Source organism: Patagioenas fasciata, chromosome 3 (assembly GCF_037038585.1).
Source record: "Patagioenas fasciata isolate bPatFas1 chromosome 3, bPatFas1.hap1, whole genome shotgun sequence".
NCBI lineage: Eukaryota > Metazoa > Chordata > Aves > Columbiformes > Columbidae > Patagioenas > Patagioenas fasciata.
This window is the reverse complement of record NC_092522.1, coordinates 123,964,778-123,991,475: the sequence shown is the minus strand read 5'-3', so window position 1 is coordinate 123,991,475 and position 26,698 is coordinate 123,964,778. Positions and strand designations below refer to the sequence as shown.

Here is a 26,698-nt window from a genome sequence, read left to right as displayed (position 1 = left end):
AAGGACCTGGAAAGCTCATCCAGTGCAATCCCCCCATGGAGCAGGAACACCCAGCTGAGGTTCCACAGGAAGGGGTCCAGGCGGGTTTGAATGTCTGCAGAGAAGGAGACTCCACAGCCTCCCTGGGCAGCCTGGGCCAGGCTCTGACACCCTCACCCCCAACAAGTTGCTTCTCCTCTTTCAGCGGAACCTCCTGTGTTCCAGTTTGCACCCATTGCCCCTTGTCCTGTCACTGGTTGTCACCGAGAAGAGCCTGGCTCCATCCTCCTGACACTGCCCCTTTCCATATTGATCCCCATGAATGAGTCCCCCCTCAGTCTCCTCTTCTCCAGCTCCAGAGGCCCAGCTCCCTCAGCCTTTCCTCACACCTCATGGTCATCCCGCTGTCTCCAGGACCCCCAGGTCCCTTTCCCCTACACTGCTCTCTAATAGCTCATTCCCCAACTTACACTGGAACCTGGGGTTGTTCCTGCCCACATTCAAGACTCTACACTTGCCCTTGTTCTATTTCATTACATTTTCCTGCCCAACTCTCCAGCCTGTCCAGGTCTCTGATGGCAGCACAGCTTCCAGTGTCACCACTCCTCCCAGTTTGGTGTCACCAGCAAACTTGCTGACAGTCACTCTATTCCCTCATCCAAGTCATTGATGAATATATTGAATAATCCCGGCCCCAGCACTGACCCTTGAACACTCCACTAGATCCAGGCCTCAACTGGACTCTGCCCCATTGACCACGACTCTCTGGCTTCTTCCCTTCAGCCAGTTCACATCCACCTCACTGCTGGCACTGCCAGGCTTTGAACAGCAGCTGGCCAACCATACAACACAAGTAGAACTGTGCGGATCTTTCTTTCTAAGTAATTTCCTAACCTGTCTTCTCCCCGCCTGTGAGTGAATAATGTGAGTTGCATCCACATAAAACATGAAATGCTGGTGCAAGATAATAGGACAAGCTTTAAACGAGCTGAGGTTTTGATATATTCATAGTATTATATGGAGTACTATGTTAGTGCGGTGGTAACGTCACCAATATCTCAACTTATTCAGAACTACTTTGGGCATCACCTCACAGCACTTTATCTCATGCAAACGTAGTTTTGTGCTCAAAAGACAGAAGCTCCAGTCTCAAAAGCACATCTGTAACACCTCTGCTTCTCCACATCCAACACTTTGCCTTCAACATTTTAAAAGATCTGGTTTTCTTAAAGCATTGCACGTGGTTCTTTCCAACTAGCACAAGCCAATACTTTTCAAAGCAATGAATTATTCTGCACACATTGCAAGGTTCTTTAAAATAACATGATTTCCAGAAAGTACCAGGCCTCCTTCTTGGGAAGAATCAGTCTTGTCAAGTACCACACGTTAAATGCCTTAGAGCTGAGTATCTAAAATTACTCCTCACTTTTGTAAATCTTGGCCAATCTGGCTTTGGTGAGGATCTGTGGAAATGTTGCATGTGGTCTCACATAAGCACCGCGAAGCATTTGGCACCAGGCTGCCAAGTCAGAAGACATCCTTGCGTTACAAAGAACAAAACCAGTATGTCTGTACTGAAAACAGTGCTGTTTCCTTTTTCCTTTCAACTAGCTCGACCTGACTGTCTGAACTTTACGTACGCGTTGGCTTTTTTACCTGTGCGCATCGGCAGAGGCTCCGCGGGTCGAGGAAGGAGAAGATGTATAAAGAGAGGACTCGGGGAAGCCTCGTGGTGAAATCCAGAGCCTCGGTGGGAATGCGATCCTGCAGCTGCTTGGCACAGAATTTCTGCTGTGACAAGGAGCAGCGTGCCAACAGGTCCCCCAGGATCCGCCGCCTCTGGCCGTCTGTCCACTTGTCAAACTGGGGAAAGGAAAGGAGTTTCAGGTTCTGAGAAACTGGAGATTCAACTTCTTAAAATAAAGCACACATTTGAGACAAGGGAAAGTGCATAAGCAGCAGATTCTGGTGACTCATTCAAGAGCGAAGCACATAGGAACTGGAAACAAATGGAGAGGCTACATTAAAAGAAACTCTGAAGCCACATAACATATGATTTATAATCCTCAAAGGACCCGGGATGGCCTTGTCCAGGACATGCTCATGCTTACAAGACTCTTTGCTCACTCACACTTTGGCTTCACTCGTGGAAAGAAGGACAACACCTGGAATCTTGTGTCCAGTTGTGGCCCCTCAGCTCCAGAAGGACAGGGAACTGCTGCAGAGAGTCCAGCGCAGCCACCAAGATGCTGAAGGGAGTGGAGCATCTCCCGTGTGAGGAAAGGCTGAGGGAGCTGGGGCTCTGGAGCTGGAGAAGAGGAGACTGAGGGGGGACTCATTCCTGGGGATCAATATGGAAAGGGGCAGTGTCAGGAGGATGGAGCCAGGCTCTTCTGGGTGACAACCAGTGACAGGACAAGGGGTAATGGGTGCAAACTGGAACACAGGAGGTTCAACTTAAATTTGAGAAGAAACTTGTTGGGGGTGAGGGTGTCAGAGCCTGGCCCAGGCTGCCCAGGGAGGTTGTGGAGTCTCCTTCTCTGCAGACATTCAAACCCGCCTGGACACCTTCCTGTGGAACCTCAGCTGGGTGTTCCTGCTCCATGGGGGGATTGCACTGGATGAGCTTTCCAGGGCCCTTCAACCTCTGACATTCTGGGATTCTGTGATTCTGTGATTCTGTGTGACACTCAGATGTGTGCTCACAGGTCCAGGTCCCAAACTACAACGAGTTCAATGCTGCTTCCCCATCTACGCTGACACTTATATGGCCCCTGGAGTATTTGAGTGCCTTACAATTTCTAAAATATTCATTCTCACGATCCCGCTGCAGAGGAGAGGAATCCCCACTACAGAGAAGCGGAACAAAGAGAAGCTAAATCAGTTGCCCGTGTCTCACAAGTGAAGTCTGTGGCACAAAAGACTTTTTCACAGCATTTCTGTGCTTACCTAAAGAGGATTAAAATGGTTGTGGGAGTGAACGAGCATGTAGGTAACCACACAAACATGTATCCCTTTGCTACGATGGCAACACCAAGGCAGCGTGGAGCGGAGCTGTGTAAACAGGGTGGGAGCACCGGCGGCTGGTGGTTCGCTTGTGTTGATAGCAGGAGGATGGAAAAGGGCCCCGTCAGCAGGAACCTCCTGGGAAGGGAACGACCTCATCACCACAACCCAGGCAATGTGGCTCAAAACCTGCACTGGCTGCCGGGGGGAGGAAACCTCAGAGGACGCAGTCGGCAGGAGTCCCCGGTGAGAACGGCGCGGCTAAGGATGGCTTTGCACAGGTGAAACGCCAATTTCGGACAAGTCTTGACCCAAACTCACCTTCTTTTCAAAGGGAAAACGGTTTTGGGGAATTCCCCTCTTTGGGAATTTTGCTTTTCCCCGGTTGTTTCATTCCCATGCTTTGGCCGTCCCCAAAACACGCGCTCTCCTGATGTCTGCGTTCCCCGCCCGACAAAGCGCCCTCCACAGCTCAAATCACAGCACGTTCACTTGTGCGTTTAACCTCAGGGCCATTTGAAATCCTTATTTCAATGTCACCACCAAAAATAAGAAAAACCATGCATCTCTTCCAACATTTTTTTAATTATTGGGGGTAAATGGTTTAATGTCCCTTATTTTCCCTTTCAGAACAAAACAGACTAGAAATTCAGATTTTTTTTGACTCTGCTTGCCCCCACCCACCAAAATCTACAGTCAAGTTAAGGAGTGGCAGAATAATAAAGTGTCCTGTGCAGATGAATGGAGAAGTAATTTATTTCCAGATCATTTTAAAGCACCCTTTGTTTCTTTCTTTATTTTTACTTGGATGCATTTAATCCCAGTAATGGAGGGGCAAATAGCTCTTCTTGCACACACCTCTGCGAGACATTCGAGAAGGGCAGCATGGAGAAAGGGTGGAATTGGCATTCCTGAGATCCCAAAGAGCCAAATAGAAGAAAGCTCCCGAATGTCCATGTATTGTCAGACACAGACGGTGAATTAAGGCATGACACCCTTTCCCTCCCATCCCTCTTTTGCATATAACTTTCACCACTAATGATGTTTAGCAGCATAGTGAGGAGAAACTGAAGGAGGACATTTGGATTTGGGGCTTGGACACAAGACTAAAATCAAAGGTGTAGCAGAGGGGTACAGAGGAGGTTCTGCTGCCTTCTTCTCACCCTCAGCTTCATATGAAAAGCTTTTTCTGTCCCATGGTGAACTGCACAGATTCCCCATTCATGATCACAGCTACATCCTCTTCTAATTAAAACAATCTGCAATCACCCCTTTGCAAAGATACATTTCTTCCATACAAGCTCCAGAGACAGGGGGGTAACTGGTTTACTCCCTTCCACACCAAGAGATGAAGTGAATTCATCAAAGCAAATCCAGAGAAGACAGAATACATGATTCTCTTTAACTCTTCCCATTCTGCCCTGGATTTCGCAGTAAAGCAGTTCCTCGCAGCATCCTCAGCCTGTGCTTACGCTGCCAGGGAAACTCTCATTTAAATCAGCACCAGAATCAGGACCATGGGAACACGCAGCTTCTTCCCCGCCGCATTCAGCAGCAGCCAAGTACTTAAGCCAGCATAATTTGTCTCTTTTCCAGTATTAACAAGCATGTCCCCATGCTACATTTGGCTGCTCCTCTCCGCAGTTCCTCCCCTTGCGTCTGATTACAGCAACCCAACCAGTTGGACCGGATTCCCCTTTCCAAGGTGTTGCACCTTCTCTATCCGCAGCTAAGAGCGTTTTTATTCTTTATTCCCTTTTCTGTGCCTTTCCCCGAGCCCTGGTGAACAATGTCTCCCCAGGGACTGGATGACATAAGGCTATGCTGGCAATGGGAGTGCTCAGCCCCTGCATCTATGATCAGCTTACAATTAATCCCTGAGCGCACACACACAAATAACGTGGCCTGACGCCATGGGGAGAGCCCAGGAGCACGGCACCCAAGTACAGCAGCTCTGCCGCTTCACCTACACAGCCCCTCTGCTATAGGGGATGGGTTGTTTTACTGACTCGAACGAATTGCTGCAACGGGACGTGGTCCTCAGCTCCAAACCAGCGTATGGACAGGAGATCACGGGGTTACAATCGCACGCAGGCATCCCTGTGCTCTGCAAATAGGAAGGAATGCTCAGGTCAATGAGGCGCTTTTGAGGAATGGCTTGCATGTGGATGGAGATGATTCACTTCAGGAGAAGCAATTTTCCCCTCCCTCCCCAGCCGTCTTAGAATGGAATCATGGAATCATATCGGTTGGAAGAGACCCCCGAGATCACAGAATCCCAGAGTGTCAGGGGTTGGAAGGGACCTGGAAAGCTCATCCAGTGCAATCCCCCCGGAGCAGGAACACCCAGCTGAGGTTCCACAGGAAGGTGTCCAGGCGGGTTTGAATGTCTGCAGAGAAGGAGACTCCACAACCTCCCTGGGCAGCCTGGGCCAGGCTCTGCCATCCTCACCCCAAACAAGTTTCTTCTCAAATTTCAGTGGAACCTCCTGTGTTCCAGTTTGCACCCATTGCCCCTTGTCCTGTCACTGGTTGTCACCCAGAAGAGCCTGGCTCCATCCTCCTGACACTGCCCCTTTCCATATTGATCCCCATGAATGAGTCCCCCCTCAGTCTCCTCTCCTCCAGCTCCAGAGCCCCAGCTCCCTCAGCCTTTCCTCACACGGGAGATGCTCCACTCCCTCCAGCATCTTGGTGGCTGCGCTGGACTCTCTGCAGCAGTTCCCTGTCCTTCTGGAACTGAGGGGCCACAACTGGACACAAGATTCCAGGTGTGGTCTCCCCAGGGCAGAGCAGAGGGGCAGGAGAACCTCTCTGACCTACTGACCACCCCCTTCTAACCCACCCCAGGTCCCTTTGGCCTTCCTGGCCACAAGGGCCCAGTGCTGGCTCATGCTCACCCTGCTGTCCCCAGGACCCCCAGGTTCCTTTAATTGAATCCAACTGTTCCCCCACCCCTGGCACTGCCCCATGTCCCTGAGAACCTCATGTCCGTCTGTCCAACCCTCCAGGGATGGTGACTCCAGCACTGCCCTGGGCAGCCTGTTCCAATGCCCCACAGCCCTTTGGGGAAGAAATTGTTCCCCACATCCAACCTCAACCTCCCCTGCTGCAACTTGAGGCCGTTTCCTCTGCTCCTGGCGCTTGTTCCTGGGGAGCAGAGCCCGACCCCCCTGGCTCCAAGCTCCTTTCAAGCAGTTCAGAGATCAGAAGGTCTCCCCTCAGCTCCTGTTCTCTAGGCTAAAATCTCCTGCTGCATGGCAGGATCCACTTTCCTAAACCATTCCTGATAAATGTTTGTCTAACCTGTTCTCATACGGCTCCAGCGATGGAGATTCCACCCCTAGCCCCTTGGCAAGCAGTGAATGATCTGTAGCGCTGGATTTTGCTGGTGTATAAATTGTGTCTGCACCATTGTAACTCAAGGCCATGAATTCTTGTCCTACCCGATGCGACCACAGAGATCAGATCATTCCATTCCTCTTTTCAGAAACGTTTTGTGTGTCATTGGAAAGATGTTATTGCATCTTTTCTGCATCTTCCCTACAGTAAAGGGATCGTTTTCTTATTTTCTGGACCTGAGACTGTTCTCACATATGATTTGTTTTCAGAAATATCTCTGAGAATCTCAAAATGCATGGACCAGAGCTGGGGACATTTCAGACAGCCCTCCCGGATATTTCCTTTATTACGATTATACTGTCACCTTATATTCAGTGTGTGATCCCCCGTAATTCCCAGCAATTTCTTTTTGCAGAACTCCTGCATACTTTGCTTTTCTCACATCTGCAGTTTTTGTGAATGTTGTCATTGCAAGCCGCACTTTCCACTTGTCCTTATTACACTGCAGAGCATTTCATGCTGATTTCTATCCTCCAAAGTTCCTGAAATCCCTCCAAGCCTGTTATCATCTGCAGGTATGTACTTTCCATTCTATCACCCAGAGTGGAAACACTTCATAGTTCTGGACTTAGGACCGACTTTAGCCTTCCAGTTTCATGATAAATCATTTATAACTATTTTGAATATGGGTTCCCAGCCTCACAAACCCACCATTCATTGGTTTCATCCAGTCCACGCGCCCAGAGAGCACGAGAGGCTCATGTGAATCGATGCAAATAGCCCTGCCCAGAGCACTGGGATTTCTTGACACCGTTTCTCCCCAACTCAAAGTGCTCCAGGCTTTGCATTATAACCCCACGGGCTTTGAAGGGAGTTAAGAGCAGCTTTTGTGCTTTCTCTTTGCCATAAAATATGTACACAACAGTTTTCAAGAGATGGGTTTTAGGCCTGTCAGCCCCTGACTATCAAGCTGAAAGGTGTATTTTGCTTTCTTAGTATCCGTGAAATCCCTTTGTATCAAAACACGTGCACGTCAACAAGTCATGGAAAGCATATTTCCTATAAAGATGAATAATCCTCAGGATCTTAAAATCAAAATACTTGTCTGTAAAGACCAGTTCAAATGCAAAAAATGCCCATGAGTGACCTAGAAGGTATAAAGAACAAGCATTATCATTCAAATAAAGTTGCTGTGCAAATGCTCTTTATCAAAGTGCTGATAAGGAGCAACACTTCTGTATTTCTATTTAGCTTATGTATCATATGTGACCATGTAACTGGTTCTTTGGTTCCATTTATAAAGATGTGCACAGAACTCGACCATACAGTTACTACCAAGCCACATTGAGCTGAATTCACTCATTTATTGCATTAAAGTCCCTGAGTCTGTATTCCTGTCTGCATAGGAGACTGAGCAGATTACGGCCGCTTCCTCAGAATGGCTCATAAATGGATTTTGCCTTATAGAAAAGAAAGCCCAATGCAATTCTTAAGGGGTGAGTTTAGGACTAGGACAAATTGAATTACCCTCTGGAATTACAGCTTTCTCTCTGTTGACTGTACAAGGAGCCTGGGATGACCAAACAAGCCAGGCTTAAATGTTAGGTTTTAGACATATAGACCTGGCCAAATGTCTAAGTCGCAGTGATTTGTGGTCGGGGTAAATAAATTCTACCTCACGTCTCTGTGTGTCTCATTATTTTTTCATCTGCAAAACATGGTGACAGCACTTTCTTGTCTCATGTAGGAGCTGTGAAGATGACAGTCAGAGATTGTGAGGTGCTCAGTGATTACAGGATGAGGAGCCGCATGTGTGCGCTTGGGAGATAACGCGTCGCTTATTACAGGTTTCAAAGACCTGTTCCCAGACAACGGCAATACCGCAACATCCAGCACCTCCTTTGAAGACTTCACAGGCTCTTCCCAGGGCATCTTATCCCATTCCGGATCATTCCGATGATGGAATATGATTTCCCAAGTTCAGAACTAACAAAATGTAGGCACTGAGGGAATTTACACCTTTACCTTCGTCTAGAGCAGAGTAGCTAAAGCTCAATTTCACATCAGAAAAACGAACCTCTTTTTCAAAACAGGATTTGCTTTGCATTCCCATTGGAGTAATCTCTTGATCGGTTCAGAAATCCAGGTGTATTTAAATATATATTTAAAGAGGAAAGTTTACCCATTTTCCAAGCAGGGCTCTTCTTTCTTCGAATATCTATAAAACAGACATGTAAAGAAAATTTAATACTTAAAGGGGATTCAATATATCCTAAGCTTGAAAAACAATCTATGCAACCCACAAAATATCAACAGAATCACCGAATGGTTGAGTTTGGAAGGAACTCGTGGAGATCATGTAGTCAAAATGCTCTGCTGTGGTCAACTGAAGGTTGCTCAGGACCACGTCCAGCTGGGTTTTGAACATCTTCTTGGATGGAGACTCCACAATCTTTCTGGGGAACTTGTGACCACCCGCACACTAAGAACATTCTTTTTTATGTTTAAATGGAATTTCCTGTATTTCAATTTGTGGTCATCACCTCTTGTCTTTTCACTGGACACCACCAAGAAGAGTCTGGCTCTGTCTTCTTTACCCCTCCCATCAGATACCTATACACATTGATAAGGTCCTCCCTGAGCCTCTCTTCTCCAGACTGAACAACCCAGAGCTCTCAACCCTTCCATACACATCAGATTCTCCAATTACTTACTCATTTTTGCAGCCTTACACTGGATTTGTTCCACTAAGTCCAGTCTTTATTGAACAAAGGAGCCCAGAACCAGACACGGCATTCCGGATCTGTCCTCACCAGTGCTGAGTCAACGGGAAGGATCACCTCCCTTCACCTGCCACCTATGCTCTTCCTAATGCAGCCCAGGATGATGATGGCCACCTTGGTTGGGTTGTGGTCAACTTGGCGTTCATCAGGAGCTCCAGGTCATTCTCTGCCAAGCTGCTTTCCAGACAGTCAGTCCATTTCTCCAGGTCTCTGTTAATCGCTACAACAGCCTCCTCAGGGATGTGGTAGAGTCCCCATCGCTGGAGGTTTTCGAGATGTGATTGGACAGAGTGCTAGATCATCTCATCTAGGCTGCCTTTTCCACAAAATGTTGGACCAGATGATGTTTTCAGGTCCGTTCCAACCTGAGCTGTGCTGTGATTCTATGGTTCATGAAAGCACAAACATCTGGTCTATCAACTACTCCTCCCAATTCTGTATCGTCTCCAAACTTGCTGAGGGTGTACTCTGCCCCATCATCCAAGTTGTTAATGAAGACTTCAAATGATCGTGGCCCCAGCGCCAACCCCTGGCGTACTCTGCTAGTGAATGGCCTCCAGCTGAACACTGTGCTGCAGACCATGATCCTTTGAGGCCAGTAAGTCGGTTGGATTTCAGTCCACCTCACTCTCTATCTGTACTTCATCACCTTGGCTATGAGGATGTTATGGTAGACAGTATTGAAAGCCTTACTGAAGTCTGAAAATCAAGCAGTTTTCCTGGACCTCTCTTCTGTCCAGGACCATATCCCATGTGATTCTTCCACACAGATCCCTGAAGAGGTCAGCCTGGGTTGTGATCCTGTTATTCGTCTTGCCCTTCCCTTTGGGTATCCTGAACTCCAGCATCTCCTGGTCACTGCAGCCAACATTGTCCCTGTCCTTTGCATCTCCAACCAGTCCTTCCTTCTCTGTAAGTGTGAAGTCCAGCAGAGCATCTTCCCTTGTTGGTTCCTGGGTGACCTGTGTCAGAAGGTTATCATCAATACACTCCTGAAACCCACTGGAGTGCATGTGTTGCCCTTACCACAGTGGTTAAAGTTCCCCATGAGGACCGAGACCTGGGAACATGAGGCTTCTACTTGTCTGAGAAAGGCCTCATCTACTTCTTCCTGATCTTCTTCAACTCTACAGGTTGGTTCCTGTGGAAGGTTCCTTTCACTGAAGAAAATCCCTGAAGTTCAAGGGCTATGTGTGCATGACTGTGAAGACCAGAATCATTCCAGTTGGAAGAGTCCCTCAAGATCACCGAGTCCAACTATAACCTAACTTTAGTACTAAACCATGTCCCTGAGAACCTCATCTCTGTGTCTGTTCAACCCCTCCAGGGATGGTGACTCCAGCACTGCCCTGGGCAGCCTGTTCCAATGCCCCACAGCCCTTTGGGGAAGAAATTGTTCCCAAGATCAAACCTCAACCTCCGCTGGTGCAACTTGAGGCCATCTCCTCTTGTCCTGACGTGTGGTGTCTCACATGCTTCGGTGAGACCAGACACTGGGTTAGAAATTTCAGTTTTCCTGAGCTGGAAGCATTGGGTGCCTGAAATCTCCCAGAGTGGACACAACACAGGTCCTATCACACAACCCCAGCGATAGCTTCAATCTTGGGGCAGCTATGCCATTACGAGTAAGATAGCAAGACCAGTCTTTGTTCTCTGGCCACTTTACAGTGACAGCTAACAAGAAAGATGATCAGTATCAAAATATAGAGGAGGGTTTATGATGTTGACCTCTATCCATAGGGATTTAGACCTTAAAGCACAAGCAAGTGGCTTCCCACCACCACAAAACTGACTTCTGCACTCAGCCTTGTGACCTGGGAAGCGAGGAAATGCTGTGGGTGACTTTTGCACAAGACAGATCAAAGGGGAAAAAGCCCAGCTTATAACTGCACATAAAACCAGCTATTAACCGCAACTAAGAAAACATGCTTGATCATTAGAAACTCCAAACGTGCTATCGCTGTGACAGCCCTGCAAAGAAGGTTCCTGCAGAGAAAGACGTTATCGGCGCTGATGTCTGGTGCGGCAGCTGACGGCGTTAGCTCTGTCTCTCTCAGCAGGAACGTCTCTTGCGAGGAATGGAAAATGACATTTCTTTTATTTGTATGTTGACAGTTATTATTTGCTCCATTTGCATGCGGGACACTTGGCAAACAAGAAGAAAAAAACCCCAAACTCTAACAAGCGGAACTTGGAAAAGGATTTGCCGCGGGCTTGTGATGAATAGTCAAAGATCTAAGTTTTGGGTTGGATAATTCAAGTGAAGCAGGCAGCTATTTATATAACTGCAAGCAATGTTAATGGCCTTTGATCAAAGAAAGACGCATATTTGCTCTCAGCATTCTTGGAGGTACATCTGAGCCAACCCTGACAGCAAGTTCTGCCTACTCCAGGCACTTGGAAGCATTAATTAGCAACAGAATGGCCCAAAATTGGTGTAATCATCCATTGCCTTAATAAGCCCATGTTTGCTGTCCTCTTCTCCAAGGCCTTGGAGTTAAAGCTCTGCTGTACCTAAGCTGGCTGGTTTTGGATATGCCCCAAGGCTTAGGTTGCTCCTGAGCCCTGCCACCTCCCATCCATGCCTTCTGGTGGTTTAAAATAAGCTCAGCTTCAAGGCTGCCTGGCAAATCCCTCCAGCCCTTGCTGCAAATGCCGCTGGGGGTTCTTTTACAGCATGGCTGAATCACTGCCCAGCAGAAGCCAAATCATCTTCTGCCTTCCAGTCCTTCCTTAAAGGCAGCACAGCCCTTTAGGACTGACTAAAGTCTGGTTTTGCTGCGGGCGAGCAGGCTGCCCCTTCTTCCTTTACTCTGTCTTTCGCTATACAACAACTTTGGGGTATCTAAGACTCTGCTTCTGGTTTTCTGACCATGAACGCTGCATAATTTGAGGTTTTCTGTCTCTGGCTCCTTGACTTTGGTCCATCCCTGATGGTGATCCTGGCTTTAAAACCAGCACCACTGCCCATGTGCCAGTAGTAACACCCTGAATAGGCTTTTCTCACGGCTGCTGTAAGGGGACAAAACCATAGGTGGAGGCAGCAGGACTCGGGATGTCATCGAATAATGGAATAGTTTGGGTTGGAGGGGACCCTTAAAGGTCATCGAGTCCAACCCCCAAGGTACAATATGCAGGAGAGAGCTGGGTCCTACCAACAATGCAGACAAATGTACTCTGGAGCATGTCAAAAATCCAGGGAGATCTACAGCAACTACTGATGGATTACACCCAGGATTACCCCAAATTACTAACTGTTCTTGGGTCTGCTCCTAAGAGTGGTTTAGATGGAGCTTAAATGCTTCTGCCTTGGATCGGGGCTGAATTCCACCCCTTCAGCCCCTCGTTGTACATTTCTTACGCAGCTCTTCTCTCTATGCCTTCATCTTCTCACTGTTTTTCACATACCTTTTATCTAGAAATTAACTTCTCCCTTTATGCTTTCTCTTAACTCGAGTGCAAAAATGAACAGAGATAGGATGGTATGAAAATGGCACCTTGTCACTCGCTAGCTCCCTGTATATATCAATTGGATTATCTCCTGATTTTAGCTCTCAGCAATATTGTTATTGCAATTAGTTGTTATTTTCTGCAGAGCCAGCACTGAAAGCAGTGGAGTGATATATGAAAAGGAGTTTCAGGCAGGTCAGTGCTTTAAAACCTGGATCAGAAAGAAGCAAACACTATTTATCACAAATTTCATCACTGGGCAGAGGTCTGGGAGCTTATGGCGTGTTCTTTCCTACCCAGAACATCATTAAGTGCTGGAGTATACAACAATCCAATATGAGTTCCTAAAAGTTTTGTTGCAGCCCGAATTGCCTAAAAAGCAAAGGAGTAAAAAGGTGGGAAAGGGTGGTTTTAACCACATACTTATTTCTAGTTAGATCATACTTTATTGCGCAGCGATGTGCATCTATAAAAATATGTTATAAAGGGTGTAGGAAACAGACATTAAAATGATTCAAAGGCTGGAGAATATGCCAGATTGAAAGGACTTCAAAGAGCTCAATCTGTTTAGTTTATCAAAAAAAGTTCAAGTGTTGGCTTGAAGCAGGGCAAAAGTCCTTCCAGAAGGCAAAAACACCGGTTACAGAAGAGTTTAATAAGCCAGCAGAGGAAGATTTAAATGATGGAAGCTAATGCTAGAGGTATTCAGACAGGAGACAATGTTTTATCTTTTGATGGCGTAGGGAATTAAGCATGAGAAAATTATAAGGGAAGTGATGAAATGTTCATTTCTTGATAAGTCCAAAGAAGCCTGGATACCTTTGTTGAAGATATATTTTAGCCAAGTTGTAGTTATGGAGCTGAAGACTGGGAGAACAACGTGAAACAAGAGGGTCCAAGAAACCCAGGAAGCCAGACTGCACAATATCATGGCCCACTCGGGATCCAATTCGATAATATGAATCATCAACAGAAACTTAAACGGAATTCTGAGGGAGGAATATGGTGATACACGAGCCAACCCCCTCTCCGTGATGTTAGCAGATCCCAGATAAAGGATACAGAGTGGGAGGGCATGGAAATGCAACTCGTTATTTATAAATTAAGTGCATCACACTGGTTTCCGAAATATCAAGCTGGCGTCAGCACTGCCAGGCTTAGTAGAACAGGCAGGGCATGGGTATGAAGGTCTCTCCTATGAGCTGCTCCTATGGAGCACACCGGCCATGCACTTTGCTCCGCAGTTAAATTGAAGGCTTCTAGCACAGGAAAAGAATGATTTGTTGATTTTCACTAAGAAACAAATATACATTTTTTGTTTAAAACCAACTGATTGGGCAAAATAATATTTTAACAAAATACATGCTTTAAACTGCGCACATTAGAACTTTACATATTAGGTTTGATATATAGTGAAGACTGTATGTGTGTTTGATGTATATAGACTTCTAATAGTAACCAAAATCTTTAAGTTCTTATTCCATTAGCCATGAGGTTTTCTACCTCTGGCTCCTTGGCTTTGGTCCATCCCTGATGGTGATCCTGGCTTTAAAACCAGCACCACTGCCCATGTCCCAGTAGTAACACCCTGAATAGGCTTTTCTCATGGTTGCTGTAAGGGCACAAAACAATAGATGGAGGCAGCAGGACTTGGGATGTCATCGAATCATGGGTAAAAAGTTGTGGGGTTTTTTTTACGGTTTGAGAATTTGTGAATTGAAGAAGAGAATTCGCCTTAGGATTTGAGAATACCCAAAATCGGACCAGCCAAGATCCTGAGCAAACGCTGGCTCTGCCTCAAGGGTTGGACTGGGAGAGGGAAGGTGTAGAGTCCTGCATCTGGGCAGGAACAACCCCAGGTTCCAGTGTAAGTTGGGGAATGAGCTATTAGAGAGCAGTGTAGGGGAAAGGGACCTGGGGGTCCTGGGGACAGCAGGGTGAGCATGAGCCAGCACTGGGCCCTTGTGGCCAGGAAGGCCAATGGTACCTGGGGTGGGTTAGAAGGGGGTGGTCAGTAGATCAAGAGAGGTTCTCCTGCCCCTCTACTCCACCCTGGTGAGATCCCATCTGGAGTACTTTGTTCAGTTCTGGGCACCTCAGTTCTAGAAGGACAGGGAACTGCTGGAGAGGGTCCAGCGTAGGGCAACAAAGATGATTAAGGAAGTGGAGCATCTCCCTTATGAAGAAAGGCTGAGGGAGCTGGGTCTCTTTAGTTTGGAGAAGAGGAGACTAAGGGGGGACCTTATTAATGTCTATAAGTATATAAAAGGTGAGTGCCATGAGGATGGAGCCAGGCTCTTCTCGATGGCAAACAATGATAGGACAAGGGGTAATGGGATCAAGCTGTAACACAAGAGGTTCCACTTAAATTTGAGAAGAAACTTGTTTGGGGTGAGGGTGTCAGAGCCTGGCCCAGGCTGCCCAGGGAGGTTGTGGAGTCTCCTTCTCTGCAGACATTCAAACCCGCCTGGACACCTTCCTGTGGAACCTCAGCTGGGTGTTCCTGCTCCGGCGGGGTATTGCACTGGACGAGCTTTTGAGGTCCCTTCCAGTCCCAAACATACTGTGATACTGTGATCTCCACAGGTCCCTTCCAACCTCAACAATTGTGCGATTCTATGAATTTGACCCGTTCACACGGAACTTGCCTTGTCATTCATGAGTTGATTGTTGAGCGGCGTCCACGTGCTCATCTTGGTCTGGAGCTTGGGGCCATCCATGGTTCTCGGGGGTGAAGATGCCATCGATGTGGGAGATGGTGGGTGCTCTGCCGTCCTGTCAGCACCGACGGCTACAAGGATTGAACAGAACAAAGACCAATATTATCTCTGTGCTACTTCACTAAGTGAAAAGCAAATCATTTTAGGAAGGAATTCAATGATTTCACAGCATAGCAAGACACAAGTAAAATTATTTTAAAGTCAGCTGGGGTAAGGCTTTATTTTATGTACCCACAGCAATCGTGACAGTAAAGGCCACATTTCCTGATGGAACTAATATAATATAAATAAATATTAATTAAGCAGGTCTTCCCCGTCACAAATGTTATTGAATATGCCTTTGATTTTTGCTACATGAATGATCACAACAAAGTATGTCTACCTTGACTTGAGTAAGGCATTTGACACAGTCTCCCACAGCATCCTCACAGCTGAACTGAGGGAGTGCGGGCTGGACGATCGGGTAGTGAGGTGGATGTGAACTGGCTGAAGGGAAGAAGCCAGAGAGTCATGGTCAATGGGGCAGAGTCCAGTTGAGGCCTGGATCTAGTGGAGTGTTCAAGGGTCAGTGCTGGGGCTGGTATTATTCAATATATTCATCAATGACTTGGATGAGGGAATTGAGTGACTGTCAGCAAGTTTGCTGGTGACACCAAGCTGGGAGGAGTGGCTGACACTGGAAGCTGTGCTGCCATCCAGAGACCTGGACAGGCTGGAGAGCTGGGCAGGAAAAATGTAATGAAATAGAACAAGGGCAAGTGTAGAGTCTTGAATGTGGGCAGGAACAACCCCAGGTTCCAGTGTAAGTTGGGGAATGAGCTATTAGAGAGCAGTGTAGGGGAAAGGGAGCTGGGGGTCCTGGGGACAGCAGGGTGACCATGAGCCAGCACTGGGCCCTTGTGGCCAGGAAGGCCAATGGGACCTGGGGTGGGTTAGAAGGGGGTGGTCAGTAGGTCAGAGAGGTTCTCCTGCCCCTCTGCTCTGCCCTGGGGAGACCACACCTGGAATCTTGTGTCCAGCTGTGGCCCCTCAGTTCCAGAAGGACAGGGAACTGCTGCAGAGAGTCCAGCGCAGCCACCAAGATGCTGAAGGGAGTGGAGCATCTCCCGTGTGAGGAAAGGCTGAGGGAGCTGGGGCTCTGGAGCTGGAGAAGAGGAGACTGAGGGGGGACTCATTCCTGGGGATCAATATGGAAAGGGGCAGTGTCAGGAGGATGGAGCCAGGCTCTTCTGGGTGACAACCAGTGACAGGACAAGGGGTAATGGGTGCAAACTGGAACACAGGAGGTTCCACTGCAAGAGGAGAAGCAACTTGTTTGGGGTGAGGGTGTCAGAGCCTGGCCCAGGCTGCCCAGGGAGGTTGTGGAGTCTCCTTCTCTGCAGACATTCAAACCCGCCTGGACCCCTTCCTGTGGAACCTCAGCTGGGTGTTCCTGCTCCATGGGGGGATTGCACTGGGTGAGCTTTCCAGGGCCCTTCAACCCCTGACACTCTGGGATTCTGTGATTCTGTGTCATTTACAGCAAGCTAGAATGTATATGAAATTTCTCTTTCCAGTTGCTGGCACTGAAAATTGCAGATCACTTCAGATACTTCAGTGACACTGGATGGGCTTTTACTGGGTTTGATGGGCATATAATACCAGGTCTCAAATGGCCAATTTGTTTCCGTAGCACTTAACTGAAAGAGTGAAATCCAGAATGGTTCAGAGCTGACTGAAATCTCTCAGGGTCCTGTGTTCAGCCGCATTGGTTTTGATGGTTTGGACTGACTGTGCTGCTCTTTTAAAGAAAAATTGCTAAATGGGACATTTAACAAGATTTTCCCGTCCATTTTGTGACACCAAATAACTGGACCACATTCAGACAAAGCCATTTCTTCCTAAATTTTTGCCCAAAGATTGGAAAAGGTCTTTTTGCTTCATCCTCTATCGCGCCGCTGGATTCTGTAGGGTAATGTCACTGCTCACCTCGGGCAGCCAATTTCCAGACTGGAGCCTTAAGCAGCCTGAAAACCAAGTAATTTCTTTACCACATTAAAAAATATCTCACTTCCCTGCATATAGTTAGGAGGCAATTTTTCTGTAAACACTTCAGATTGCTTCAAAGCTCCAGGGTGGCAAGTTGAATAATAGGAATTTTGGAACAAAAGAAAAGGAAAATCCGCTCAGTAACTCCAATATTGTGTTGCCAGGCTACCCTGAACACAAGCATCTCAAACCCACCCAGCAAATGGACCTTTCTAGCTAACACAGCTCTGAGGCTCACAAAACCCAGTCCCTCGTTCCTTCCCCAAACAAAATTCCTGTCTAAATAAATGGGAGATTAATCTTCAAAACCACTGCAGGATCTGTCTGGGCACATCACTTTTTGGAATGGTTTTTCCTCCTTCTCCCTCCTAAGTTATTATGGAATCAAAGAAAAAATGAAAAATCTGTTATATCTTTGTCTCTGCACCTGGTGATGTAACGTGCTCCGTGGTTAGGAAATAAGTTCATTAACAAGAATCACAGAATCCCAGAATGTCAGGGGTTGGAGGGACCTGGAAAGCTCATCCAGTGCAATCCCCCCATGGAGCAGGAACACCCAGCTGAGGTTCCACAGGAAGGTGTCCAGGCGGGTTTGAATGTCTGCACAGAAGGAGACTCCACAACCTCCCTGGGCAGCCTGGGCCAGTGTCTGATACCCTCACCGGGAACAAATTTCTTCTCAAATTTAAATGGAACCTCTTCTGTTCCAGTTTGAACCCCTTGTCCTGTCACTGGTTGCCACCGAGAAGAGCCTGGCTCCATCCTCCTGACACTGCCCCTTTCCATATTGATCCCCAGGAATGAGTCCCCCCTCAGTCTCCTCTTCTCCAGCTCCAGAGCCCCAGCTCCCTCAGCCTTTCCTCACACGGGAGATGCTCCACTCCCTTCAGCATCTTGGTGGCTGCGCTGGACTCTCTGCAGCAGTTCCCTGTCCTTCTGGAGCTGAGGGGCCACAACTGGACACAAGATTCCAGGTGTGGTCTCCCCAGGGCAGAGCAGAGGGGCAGGAGAACCTCTCTGACCTACTGACCACCCCCTTCTAACCCACCCCAGGTCCCATTGGCCTTCCTGGCCACAAGGGCCCAGTGCTGGCTCATGGTCACCCTGCTGTCCCCAGGACCCCCAGGTCCCTTTCCCCTACACTGCTCTCTAATAGCTCATTCCCCAACTTACACTGGACCCTGGGGTTGTTCCTGCCCACATTCAAGACTCTACACTTGCCCTTGTTCTATTTCATTAAGTTTTTCCCTGCCCAATTCTCCAGCCTGTCCAGGTCTCGCTGGATGGCAGCACAGCCACCTGAGATTTTTTAATTTTTATTCTTTCTAGAGACCCTTAAATACCTTATTGTCTGCAGGCTGCAATTTTAACTTCCCACAGAGAAGTTAAAAGACTTATTAAGTTTTCAAAGTCCCACATTCCGTAGTTGGCCGATGTCGGAGGCTTCTTGTGCAACCCAGTAGGTGCATCTGGGAAATGCATTACGATGGGATCATCTGCTGGCTTGGTTTTGTTTTGTTTTGTTTTTCTGCAAGGCCCCTGCCCTTTCCAATGCAGAGAAAACACAACATTACAAGCTAGAGAAACAGCTCCACTGCCAAAAATAAAACAGGTTTAGGCAACCATGTCCTGTTTTACAGGGATGACCTTCTACGTTAGTCACAAAAACAGCAATTGTCACCACAACACACTCCCAGCTTGGGGTTCATGTTGCAGTTTCCCTGCGTGGATGCTGTTTTCTTGGTGCTGGAGCAGCTGTGTTCACAAAGCTGGTGTGTTAACAACCTTTAGCCCCAAAGTTGTGCCTCCAGACCCTCTTGTGCTGCTTCTGTGCCAAACGTGGCTCACAACACCGCTGGCAGGGATCGTGTTCCCAGCTGCACGTGCCGTAACACTCCGTGTCTGAGCATGAGATGGAAACGGGGCTGCCAGGGCAGGTACCACCAGGTGCAAAGGCGAGCGGAGCCAAACGTCCTAGCTCTGAACGCCATGTGCCAGCCTGACGTCCCTCCCTCGCTGCCCCTTTGCCGCACCGACCCACAACCGACCGCTCTGCTCCTCATCTCCCCAGCCATACTCAAAATTGTGACGAGGGGAGGGAGGAGACCACAAATCCATCCTCAGCGGCGTGTGTTCACATGAGGAATTCTTTGGTGATTTTAGGACTGTGCGGTGTCACTTAGAATCATAGAATCATTTTGGGTGGAAAAGACCCTCAAGATCATCAAGTTGAATGGTTACCCAACCCCTTGCACTGCCCCATGTCCCTGAGAACCTCATGTCCGTCTGTCCAACCCTGCAGGGATGGTGACTCCAGCACTGCCCTGGGCAGCCTGTTCCAATGCCCCACAGCCCTTTGGGGAAGAAATTGTTCCCAGATCCAACCTCAACCTCCCCTGGCGCAACTTGAGGCCGTTTCCTCTGCTCCTGGCGCTTGTTCCTGGGGAGCAGAGCCCGACCCCCCTGGCTCCAAGCTCCTTTCAGGCAGTTCAGAGATCAGAAGGTCTCCCCTCAGCTCCTGTTCTCCAGCTGAACCCCCCAGGTCCCTCAGCCGCTCCCATCACACTTGTGCTCCAGCCCCTCACCAGCTCCGTTCCCTTCTCTCCACTCATTCCAGCACCTCAAGGCCTTTCTTGGCGTGAGGGACCCAGAACTGCCCCCAGGATTGGAGGTTTGGCCTCCCCAGTGCCCTGTCCAGGGGGGACGATCATGCCGAATACAAGGGGACTATCAGAGCGCGTGTTTCCCTTGGGTTCCTCAATGGGAGTTAGCGCGTAGTTGTTAGGCAGCCGTGAATTTCATGGGATGCACCACAGGAGCCAGCAGCATTCAAAAATCTATAAGCATCTTACCTAAAACACACAGCTAGCCTAAAAATTGGACTGAAATTTCTTCATAGGCCTTCTAAGGAGAGACTTGGTTTACCAACTACAGTTTAGCTGCTTGTTCCCCAAAGGAAAACCTATGCTTATCTTCACCCTGAATTCCCTGTCCCTGGCAGGATTAAAAACCAATCTGTCTTCCTCAAGAGCCTAAAGAAACTCTGATCAGAGTTAAAAAAGCATTAAATAGCAGCTGGTGTACCGTGCAGACCCGTGATTGTCGAGCTGTTTAGCCAGGGCCCCACTTTTCTTCTGCAATAGTCGTTATCTTTGGACCGGCTGCCCAAAATAACATTCCAGAGATTGCTCCAGCTTGTTCCCTGTGTATCCTGGGATGAAATTCATCCAGCTCAGCTGATCCGAAAACATTCAACCAGCAAGAGATGCAAGATGAGGTTAAGAAGAAATCAGGTTTTAAATATAGATAAGGAAGATGTTGGTTCAGTACCCAGAGAGGAAAAGCTGTTGACAGATGATGCTAAAAAAATATCTAATATCCTTGACCTAGGAAAAAGAAAAGGCAATGTAGGAGCAGGTGGCAGGCATAATAAATATCAGTGCAAAAGTGATTTGGGTGAAAGACCAAGTTTCATGAGTATATATAGTGTTTTCAAGCTGGTTTTGTCTGATTAACTTCACACCAAGTTGGTCAGAGATGTCCAGCTGTTTGAAAGCACGTATCTCACCCATTTTGCAGAGAGCCGGGGAGCGCGGCAGAGCACAAATGTTAAAAAAGAGCAAAACTGCTTGGGTTACTACAGCCAAAAAGCACCTGGGAATGGTTCACAGTTTGAATGAAAGGTTATACTGTGGGGCTTGAGATGTATGAAGAAGACAGATAATAATTTCACGGGGCTGGAAAGATGAGTGGTGTCGAACAGCGAGACAATTTCAATCCTGATCGAAACCCCGCTGAAGCCAATGGAAATACCTTCACTGATTTCAGTGCAAGTCGGGTTGAGCTCTCGGTTTAAAAAAAACCCGAACGTGATTGCATTTAAGAAAGATTAAGAATACACAGTGATCATATCATATTAACTAAGGGCATTGGAATCACTTCCTTTAGCTGGGTTAATCTCTGCTTAACCATTGCTTAACTAATGCCATTCCAGAGGTTTGTGCAAACCGTACTCAAAACGAGTCCTCCAGAGGCAGACCTGCTCTACTCATGTTTTTGGCCACATCTCCATAGCAGTGAGTCTTTGTGGTTCACTCAGTGCACTCGGAGGTTTAAAGATGCATTTTGCAGAGAAAGAGCTTCATCACATTAATCCGAGTGACAACAATGACGCAGTCGAGGAGTTCCGTTGCGAATAAACAGGATTTAACTGAATCAATCTCAAGATCAAGCAGGGAAGTAATTTTTATCGGGAATTATTATATCGACAATAAACAGTGCGATGATTTATGCTGTGGAAGAAATGCTTCAAACAGCAGCAACAGAAAAACAATCTAGAATGTAGGCCAAACTACAGAGCATTCAAAATGGGAAAATTCAAGAGGATAGCGTGGAAAAGATGATGTGAAACAGACCCTCATATATAGGGAGACACCTAGAAAGATGGTGAGAGGAGAAGGGCAGGGTGCTAAGTGCACACTTGCAATGATTCATAACAATACTGCATTCCTCCTTTCCCTTGAGCTAGCCCTTAACCCACAAGCTGTGAAGCATGGATATCATCCAGCCTTCCACATTTGCCACCTGCACTTTGCACAGCAACGTCCTGTCCTCGGTTAACACGTCATCTCTGACCGCACGATATCGGCCGTGATCCCCACTACCGCATCCATCTTCTCACAGGTGTCCCCGGTCCCGTGGAAGGCTCTGTGACCCTTGGCACCTGGCTTCGGACATCTCTGTGGTACCAATGCTGCAGCATCAATAAAGCCCAGAATGTGGCAATGCCACTGTATCGAGAAACCCAAATGCCTGCAGCACCTCGTGCCGCTGGTATTTCTGCCTCTCCCCAGCACCATCACCCTGTGCACCCTGCACTGCGTGAGATCCATACCCTTACACTTGCCAGGGTGTGCTTGAAGTATCTCTGTGGTCTCACCCAAGGTCTGAGTACCCCAGCCCCAGGCATTGAGTAACTAACTCTGTGCTCCTCCCTGGTCCAGGATGCCCACCAAGGTGTTGGCACCTCCATCCTAGAGGTGACAATCTCCACCGACCACAGACGCCAAATCCCTTCTGCTCCTCCACACCATTGCCCCCTGCCAATGTCCCTGCTGCGCTGCTTTAACTTCCACACCCATTCATTTTATGACTGTGGCTCAAAATTGCGTTAGAAGAGGTTCAGACTAAATACTAGGAAGCATTTACCAAGAGCATGGTCAAACATTGGAAAAGGTTTCCTGGAGAGGTGGTTCATGGTCCGTGTCTGTCAGTGTTTAAGTGGCATTTGGACAATATGCTTTGACTTTTGGTCAGCCCTGAAGTATAGAATAATTGAATCATAGATTGGTTTGGGTACAAGAGGACCTTCAAAGCTCATCCAGTTCCCCCCCTGCCATGACAGGGACATCTTCACCAGCTCAGGTTGCTCAGAGCCCCGTCCAGCCTGGCCTGGGATGTCTCCAGGGATGGTTCAGCCACCACCTCTCTGCCCAACCTGGGACAGGCTCTCACCACCCTCAGCACAAACAATTTCTCCCTCCTTTAGTTTAAAACCATCACCCCTTGTCCTATCACAACAGGCCCTGCTCAAAAGTCTGTCCCCATCTTTCTTATCCAGCCCCTTTTAAGCACTGAAAGGCCACACTGAGGTCTCCCCGGAGCTTCTTTTCTCCAGCTGAACAGCCCAACTCTCTCAGCCTGTCCTCCCAGCAGAGCTGTTCCAGCCTCGGATCATTTCTGGGGCTCCTCTGGCCCCTCTCCAGCAGCTCCATGTGTGTCCTGTGCTGAGGACCCAGAGCTGGACCAGCACTGCAGGTGGTTTGTTCTACTCTCTCTTTCCACTCCGTGTCCCAATGCATTTGTACCCCCCTCCCCACCCCCCCCGTGTGCCCCACGCTCTCCCAGGGGACCCTTCAGCCCCGTGTCCCCAAACGCCCCGGTCACCCCCTCACCTGCCTCCTCCCGCCCGCGGGCGGCGCGGCCTAGTCCTCCCGCGAGGCCGCTTCCCGTCGCTATGGCAACCGCTTCCCGCGGCCCCCTCGGGGAGGCATCCAGCCAATCAGCTCCTAGCAACGGGGGGGCGGGAAAGCAGAACGGCCGGAGGTTCCGATTTACCTAGCAACCTGTTCGGCGCGTTTTGATTGGCCCGTTCGCTTCGGCAGGGTAGAGGGGCGGGGCGCGGCAGGGCGTGGCCGGGCGCGCGGGGCGGGGCGGGCGCTGCGGCGGGGTCGGGCGGGAGGAGGCGCGGCCGCTGCCTCTGCCGCCGCCGCCACCTGAGGTACGGACCCTGGTCACCGCGGCGGGAACCCGCACTGAGGTAACGGTGGGGACGTGGGCCCCGCGGTGTGAAAGATAAGCGGGGGGTTTTCCTCAGGGGTGTCGTTCTTTCAGCCCCACAGCGGCCGCCTGGCTCACCAAGGGCAGAGACACCCGCTCCCGGAGGCGGCGCGGCGGGGGCCGGCCATGAAGCGTCCTCAGGGCGCGGGGTGGGCGAGCGGAGCGGAGGGTTAAACCGGGCGACCGCGGGGCAGGGGATGCTGGTCCTGCCCTCCGCTGATCACCATGGAGGTGCTGGACCCACCCCCGGCTCTGGGAGATGCTGGTCCCCAGTCCCCGCTCCCTCCGGCCTCACAAGGGGATGCTCGTCCCGTGCGGGTCCCTCCCTTTGCACCCCGGAGCCGAGGGGCAGGCGATGCGGTCCCGGGGACTCTCCCCTTCACAGTGCTCTGGCAGCTCGGGGTGTGTTAGTCCATGTGCACCCCCCTCCCTTTTTTCCTTGGTGTGGATCCAAAAGGAAAGGGGGATGCGCTGCCCCTGGGGACCCCATTCCCCCCTCCGCACCCCGTAGCCTTTTCTTCTGCAGTGCATTGGGGACCCAAGAGGTTTCTAGCCCCACGCTTCCCTCCTTCCATCCTGCAGTGACCCAGGAGCAAAGGGATGTGACCCCCACGCACACCTCGCTCCCCCTTTCCCTGTGCAGTGCGGGACCAGCTCCAGCTGTGCGCACCCATTTTCTTTTTGCAATACAGTGTGGACCAGGGGAAAGGGTTGTTGGTTTTATATACATGTATCTCCTTCCTTTTGCAACATAGTGTGGACTCGGGAAAAGGGTTGCTGGTTTTATGTACATATATATCCTTCCTTTTCTTTTTGCGATGCAGTGGGGACCTGGGGACCCAGGGGGACGAGTGCAGGTGTTATGTACATAAGGAGGAAGGAAGGAAGGAAGGAAGGAAGGAAGGAAGGAAGGAAGGAAGGAAGGAAGGAAGGAAGGAAGGAAGGAAGGAAGGAAGGAAGGAAGGAAGGAAGGAAGGAAGGAAGGAAGGAAGGAAGGAAGGAAGGAAGGAAGGAAGGAAGGAAGGAAGGAAGGAAGGGCAGGTGCTGAGCTCTTCTCTTTAGTGAGCAAGGACAGAACCTGAGGGAATGGCAGAAGATGTGCCACGGAGGGTCAGTGGGACATGAGGAAAAGGTTCTTCACCCAGAGGTGCTGGACACTGAACAGGCTCCCAGGGAGGTGTCACAGCCCCAACCTGACAGTGTTCAGGAAGAGACTGGACAACGTCCTCAGACACATGGGGTGAGCTGTGGGGTGTCCTGTGCAGGGACAGGAGTTGGACTCCATGATCCTGCTGGGTCCTTCCAGCTCAAGACATTCTGTGATTCTATGATATCCTTCCTTTTCCTTTGCAGTGCAGCTGGAATCCAAGAGGATGCTAGTTCTGTGTGGGCACTTGTTTCTTTTCCCTTTAAAACACAGTGAGGATTCAACGGGAAAGGGGATTAGCATCAGTCTGCACCCTACCTCCTTTTCCAGGCTAAGGCTCCCTCTCCAGTCCTTTTAGCTCGCCAAGCAATATTGACTCAAATGGAGAGAGGTGCTAGAATTATCCCTCCATATACATAGAGAATCTCACCAGAAAGCATTTCTGCCTTTCCGTCCTCCCTGTGTGGACTGGAGCAGTGACCATCGTGTTGTCACTGTGTGGATGGAGAGGGGAAGAGGAGATATTCAGCATCTTTCTTTATTCTGCTCCGTTGTACAGTGATGAGTGTGGAAGAGTGCAGCATGTGCCCTCTTTCCTCTGTGGTCTCCTAATTGAAAGAGAGGATGTGGGGGATTATAGTGTGGTTCTCCCTTAATCCATAACACAAGTGGAGAACAAGGGGAGTGCAGCGCTGGAGTTTCTTTCCCACTGCCTAATTAAAATGGAGTTGGGAGAATAATGTATTCTCCTTTTGTGCCTTCATGTGGGTGGGAATGGGTTGGGGAAGCGCTGCTGGTGCTTGTGTGCAATGAGTGAGCTCCATTCCTTTCTCCACCATCAGAATTGGGTGGGGAGTGACTAAGGTGACATTCTCCTCACTTTTACAGGAGGAGTCTGGTTTGTTGTTTTATCACCCCATTTCTCTGGGACAGATAACTGTTAATTAATCCACCTACGTACTTTCTTTCTAAAGTCTGATGATGTTTTTCTCATTGCTCCTTTAGGAAGTTTGAAATTTATATTAAAAAAAAAAAAATCACTTGTGGGAGTCAACCCTTTCATTTAATGATTTTCACTCTTTATAACAGTCACCTACCCATGTCTTAATTTATCCTTTACAGCAGGAATTGCATGGGCAGCTGATGATTGTAAATACTGTATAAATCCATAACCACACCAACAAACTGGCTGTTTCCTACCCCTTTTGCCCACAGTTTTTTTCTTTTTTGCAGTGCCTTGGGGTAGATGGGCAGGTATCCCCTCCTCCTCTTTTATCCCCTGTGTCATCACAAGTGTTTTGGTTTTATATACATATAAAAATAACCACAAAATTCCATATGTAGAGGCTCAACAATGAGTGTACAGAACTGGATGTGTGGTAAGAAACTATCTTGACACTAAAGATTGCTTATTACAGCATTCATCTGTCTACACCAATTAATAGGTCATCCATATGCTCGTTTGCAAAACTCTCATCTCCTTTCGCAATTACATGGTTGTCTTCTTTCTTACTTTCACCTAGATTTTTTTGTTTGTTTCCATGAAAGGGCACTGGATGGCTAGGCTATATAATATGATGTTCTTTTCTGTCTCTAATAAACATAGACTTTATTTCCTTTATGATACTCTATAGTAATAAGATCTTGAACATAAAATGGAAAAGCCCTGAAAGGAAACGAATTTTTTAATGCTTTTTGCACAGTTTAAAACTTTTAGTGGCTTATTGAGCCTAGGTTTCTGCATGGGGTTTTTTTCAGTTTGAGGTTGTGAGGAAGTCAGAGGATGGGTGGATTTGTTTGGAGTCTCTACTTTGAATGTCATTAATATGATGATTTGCAAAGTGTTCTTGGAGTTTTTCCCAAAATCCTGGCCTGGATTTGCCCAATGTTTGTGCTTCCAGCTT

General features: G+C 48.5%; 2 protein-coding genes across 3 annotated transcripts in view; one reads left to right on the top strand and one right to left on the bottom strand.

The window, feature by feature from the left end:
• Positions 1 to 23,342, bottom strand: part of FBXO16 (F-box protein 16) — a 39,608-nt gene extending 16,266 nt beyond the window's left edge. Inside the window, exons 1-4 of the mRNA XM_065835054.2 lie at positions 23,263 to 23,342; positions 15,209 to 15,351; positions 8,510 to 8,545; positions 1,636 to 1,842 (exon numbers count right to left, since the gene is read on the bottom strand). Coding sequence (XP_065691126.2) covers positions 1,636 to 1,842; positions 8,510 to 8,545; positions 15,209 to 15,304 — 339 coding nt within the window. The 5' untranslated portion in view covers positions 15,305 to 15,351; positions 23,263 to 23,342. The remainder of the gene's footprint in view (positions 1 to 1,635; positions 1,843 to 8,509; positions 8,546 to 15,208; positions 15,352 to 23,262) is intronic.
• Positions 23,343 to 23,517: 175 nt separating this feature from the next.
• The window catches only part of FZD3 (frizzled class receptor 3), a 58,736-nt gene continuing 55,555 nt past the window's right edge, over positions 23,518 to 26,698 (top strand). For both annotated transcript variants that reach the window (XM_065835723.2, XM_071807173.1), the window contains exon 1: positions 23,518 to 23,627. The gene's annotated coding sequence lies outside the window, so the exon portion shown is untranslated. The remainder of the gene's footprint in view (positions 23,628 to 26,698) is intronic.